Source organism: Sinocyclocheilus rhinocerous, unplaced genomic scaffold (genome assembly GCF_001515625.1).
Source record: "Sinocyclocheilus rhinocerous isolate Xijiao unplaced genomic scaffold, SAMN03320098_v1.1 scaffold525, whole genome shotgun sequence".
In the NCBI taxonomy this organism is placed as follows: Eukaryota; Metazoa; Chordata; class Actinopteri; order Cypriniformes; family Cyprinidae; genus Sinocyclocheilus; species Sinocyclocheilus rhinocerous.
The window spans coordinates 276,563-280,670 of NW_015629037.1; the positions used below are offsets into that span (position 1 = coordinate 276,563).

General features: G+C 56.2%; 1 protein-coding gene across 1 annotated transcript in view; it reads left to right on the top strand.

The window, feature by feature from the left end:
- The window catches only part of LOC107738593 (unconventional myosin-Ig-like), a 58,509-nt gene that overhangs the window by 21,472 nt on the left and 32,929 nt on the right, over positions 1-4,108 (top strand). Inside the window, 1 exon segment of the mRNA XM_016550361.1 lies at positions 3,799-3,965. Within this exon segment, the coding sequence (XP_016405847.1) occupies positions 3,799-3,965 (167 nt within the window).

The following is a 4,108-nucleotide window of genomic DNA, read 5'->3' on the forward strand; positions in this document are numbered from 1 at the left end:
GCCTGGCGTCAGACTGCTCCGCCCAGTCTGACTGCCGGGGGTGCTGGAGGATACTCAACCAGGGTTCGCCATCCGAGAAACTTACGGGAGGAGGAAAAAGGCGCTCGCATCCCCGGGTGAGGGAGAATGGCGTAGCAAGCATGACACCGGCCAGCTCTTCCCGCACGGCTCGCCTTGGGATTGGTACACCAAGGTGATGGCATCCACTATCCAGTGGGCCAACCTCTGCTTGAAGACAGCCTTCCCTTTCTGCTGACCTCCGTAGCAGACAAAGAACTGCTCAGAGCTTCTGAAACTCCTGGTGCGGTCCATGTATATGCGCAGCGCTCTTACGGGACACGGCAACGCCAAGGCTGGATCTGCCTCCTCCGAGGGCAGTGCTTGCAGGTTCACCACCTGATCGCGAAAAGGCGTGGTGGGAACCTTGGGCATGTATCCAGGCCGGGGTCTCAGGACAATGTGAAAGTAGGCCGGCCCGAACACAAGGCACTCTTCGCTTACCAAAAATGCTTGGCGGTCCCCGACCCTCTTGATGGAAGTGAGTGTGGTCAGGAGCGCTGTCTTAGCAGACAGGAATTTAAGCTCGACTGAATACAGAGGCTCAAAGGGATCCCTCTGAAGTCCAGCCATGACGATAGAGAGATCCCAGGAGGGCACCAGGGGTGACCTAGGAGGATGTAACCTTCTGGCACCCCTCAGGAACCTGACGATGAGATTGTGCTTCCCCTGTGACCGGCTGTCCACTGCATCATGATGGGCTGCAATAGCAGCCACATACACTTTCAAGGTGGAGGGTGACAGCCTACACTCCAACCTCTCTTGCAGGAAGGAAAGCACTACTCGAATCGTGCATCTTCAGGGGTCTTCTCGGCGAGAAGAACACCAGTTTGTGAACAGACTCCACTTCAGTGCATAAGCTTGCCTCGTAGAGGGAGCTCTAGCCTGAGTGATGGTGTCCACCACTGCCTGCGGCAAATCAAGTCTGCCGCGTCCCATCCAGGAGCCACACATGGAGGTTCCAAAGATCTGGACGCGGGTTCCACATGGTGCCGAGCCCCTGAGAAAGGAAATCCTTCCTCAGAGGGATGCGCTAGGGAGGGGCTGTCGCGAGGAGCATGTGTTCCTGAAACCAGGTCCGGGTGGGCCAGTACGGCGCAATCAGCAGGACCTGTTCCTCGTCCTCCCTGACCTTACACAGTGTCTGTGCAAGGAGGCTCACTGGGGGAAACGCATATTTGCGTAGAGCCCGAGGCCAGCTGTGTGCCAGTGTGTCCGTGCCGAGGGGGGCCTCGGTCAGGGAGTAATACAGCTGGCAGTGGTAGGACTCATGGGAAGCAAACAGGTCTACCTGTTTGCTTCCCATGAGAAAACAACTCCAGGCAGTTGATGTGCCAAAGCCAACAACTCCAGGCAGTTGATGTGCCAAAGCAGTCGAGGCCCCATCCAGGAACCCGAGGCTGCCTGCCCGTTGCATGTAGCACCCTAGCCCGTACTGGAGGCATCAACAACATGCCGGGACACTTGTTCTTAGGGCACCCCGGCCCGTGGAAAAGCAAGGTCCGACCAGGGGCTGAATGAGCGGCGACACATTGATGTGATGGTCACACAATATGTCCTGTGCATGCCCATCTCGGGACTCGGGAGTGTAACCAGTGCTGAAGTGGTTTCATATGAAGCAACCCGAGCGGCATGACTGCGGATGCCATATGCCCCAGGAGCCTCTGAAATTGTTTCAGCGGAACCACCGTCCTGCCTCTGAAGGAACTCGTTGGTGAGATGCGCTGTCATACTCACAGAGTCCAACTCCACAACGAGAAAAGAGATCCTCTGCACCGGGGACAGTTTGCTCTTTTCCCAGTTGACCCGAAGACCCAACTGGCTGAGGTGCCGGAGCACCAGGTTCCTGTGATCGCACAACTGCTCTATTGACCGGGCCATGATGAGCCAGTCGTTGAGATAGTTGAGGATCCTGATGCCCTCTTCCCGTAATGGGGCAAGGGCACCCTCCGTGACTTTCATAAAGACACGGGGGAACAGGGAAAGCCCGAAGGGGAGGACCCTGTACTGCCATGCCCGACCCTCGAACGCAAACCATAGGAACGGTCTGTGTCGAGGAAGCGTCTCAGACTGCCACCGAAGTCTCGACAACGCCACTGAACTTGGGAGGTCACCTGGCGAACTGAATCGCATAGCCGAGTCGAATTGTGTGGATGAACCAGCGAGACTGGCTGGGCAGCGCAAGCCATGCCCCCAGACAAGTGGCACCAAAGGAACAATAGACGTACCCGCGGTAGTGCAGCGGAGGGAAGTAGAGCTGGATGGTACAGAAGGCATCGTGTTCTGACTCATCCCCGCAGAACTCCCTAAGTCCCCGGGGGGACTGGCCAGAGATGTGTGGAGAGGCAACAAAACAGAAACAAAACAAAACAAAAGATTCTCCGCCCGGCCCTCCTCCGGAGGAAGGAGCGGCGTTGTCCTCGCCGTCTCCTGAGAAAGAGCAGCTTCTCACATCTCCGGGTTGCCCATGTCAGGGCCGCTTTGTCGCCTTCCTGGACGATTTTGGGGCCGGCTGGGACACGGGGGCGCCGCGCTCCTGCGAAAGGCTCGACGTGCCGGCCTAGATGTTGCTTCAGCATGGGGTGGAGCAGCTCTGGAGGACGCAGGAGGGCGCCCACGGCGACGAGCAGACTGAGGCCTGGCCCACGGGGCAGCGGTGGCTGGTGGTGCATCATGCCGGGGCAAGATGTGTTGGATGGCCTCAGTCTGCTTCTGCCGCTCGGCCCTCCTCCGGAGGAAGGAGCGGCGTTGTCCTCGCCGTCTCCTGAGAAAGAGCAGCTTCTCACATCTCCGGGTTGCCCGTGTCAGGGCCGCTTTGTCGCCTTCCTGGACGATTTTGGAGCCGGCTGGGGCACGGGGGGCGCCGCACTCCTGCGAAAGGCTCGACGTGCCGGCCTAGATGTTGCTTCAGCACGGGGTGGAGCAGCTCTGGAGGACGCAGGAGGGCGCCCACGGCGACGAGCAGACTGAGGCCTGGCCTGCGGGGCAGCGGTGGCTGGTGGTGCATCATGCCGGGGCAAGATGTGTTGGATGGCCTCAGTCTGCATCTGCACTGCCGAGAACTGCTGGGCAAAGCCCTCAACAGTGTCGCCGAGCAGCCCAGCCTGGGAGATGGGAGCGTCGAGAAAGCGTGCTTTGTCGATGTCTTTCATCCCTGCCAGGTTGAGTCTTGGACCACCAGAGTGGACATCGCCTTCCCGAGGAGGGGAAAGTCAGTCGCTGAGCGCAGCTCCTGCATCAACCTCGGGTCGGTGCTACCCTCGTGCATTTGTTTTAGCGCCTTGGCGAGCCGACGACAGCTTACAGGCTTTGGACAGGAGATGCGGACGATTCCTCCAAGTGGCAGTGTTTTGCGGGCACAGGTGCACTGCAGCCGCTTTCTCCACCTGGGGAATGTTAACGTACCCCCTAGCTGCACGGTGCAGTCTTGATGAAGTGAGCTTTACGCTTCCAGGAAAGGTCAGGGAGAAAAAGTCCCTTTAATTCTTTGCAAATTGTGTAGCTTTTACATAATGATACTTTCTATTATTGCAGCAGTTGGCTTTCTGTTATTATTAGTACAACTAACAGCTTTGAACCATAATCATATAATTTCATGTTGCCTTCATTAAATCATTGTTATTGGCTACTAAGCAAACCTTTTTGGTCAGCTGCAGTTCAATAGCGCACCTTTGAGGCCTTTGGTAAATGCTTTTATTTGGCAGTTTCTGCAAATGATATGAAATTACATTTTTCATACAGGAGCCATACTATGTGCGGTGTATAAAACCGAATGAGGTGAAGTCCCCCCTGCTGTTTGATGATGGTCGCTGCCAGCACCAAGTGGCGTACCTGGGACTGCTGGAGAATGTGCGTGTGCGTCGAGCTGGATTTGCCTACAGACAGCCTTATGCACGCTTTCTGCAGAGGTGAGAAATTACAGTTTAGATCAGTGGTTCTCAACCATTTTGATTCCAAGGGTCTTCACTGTCCAAGACAATATTTAGAGGCCCCCATAATATTTCTGGTTCTTCTGCTGTAATAACCACAATGTTTGTATTTTAGTATTACT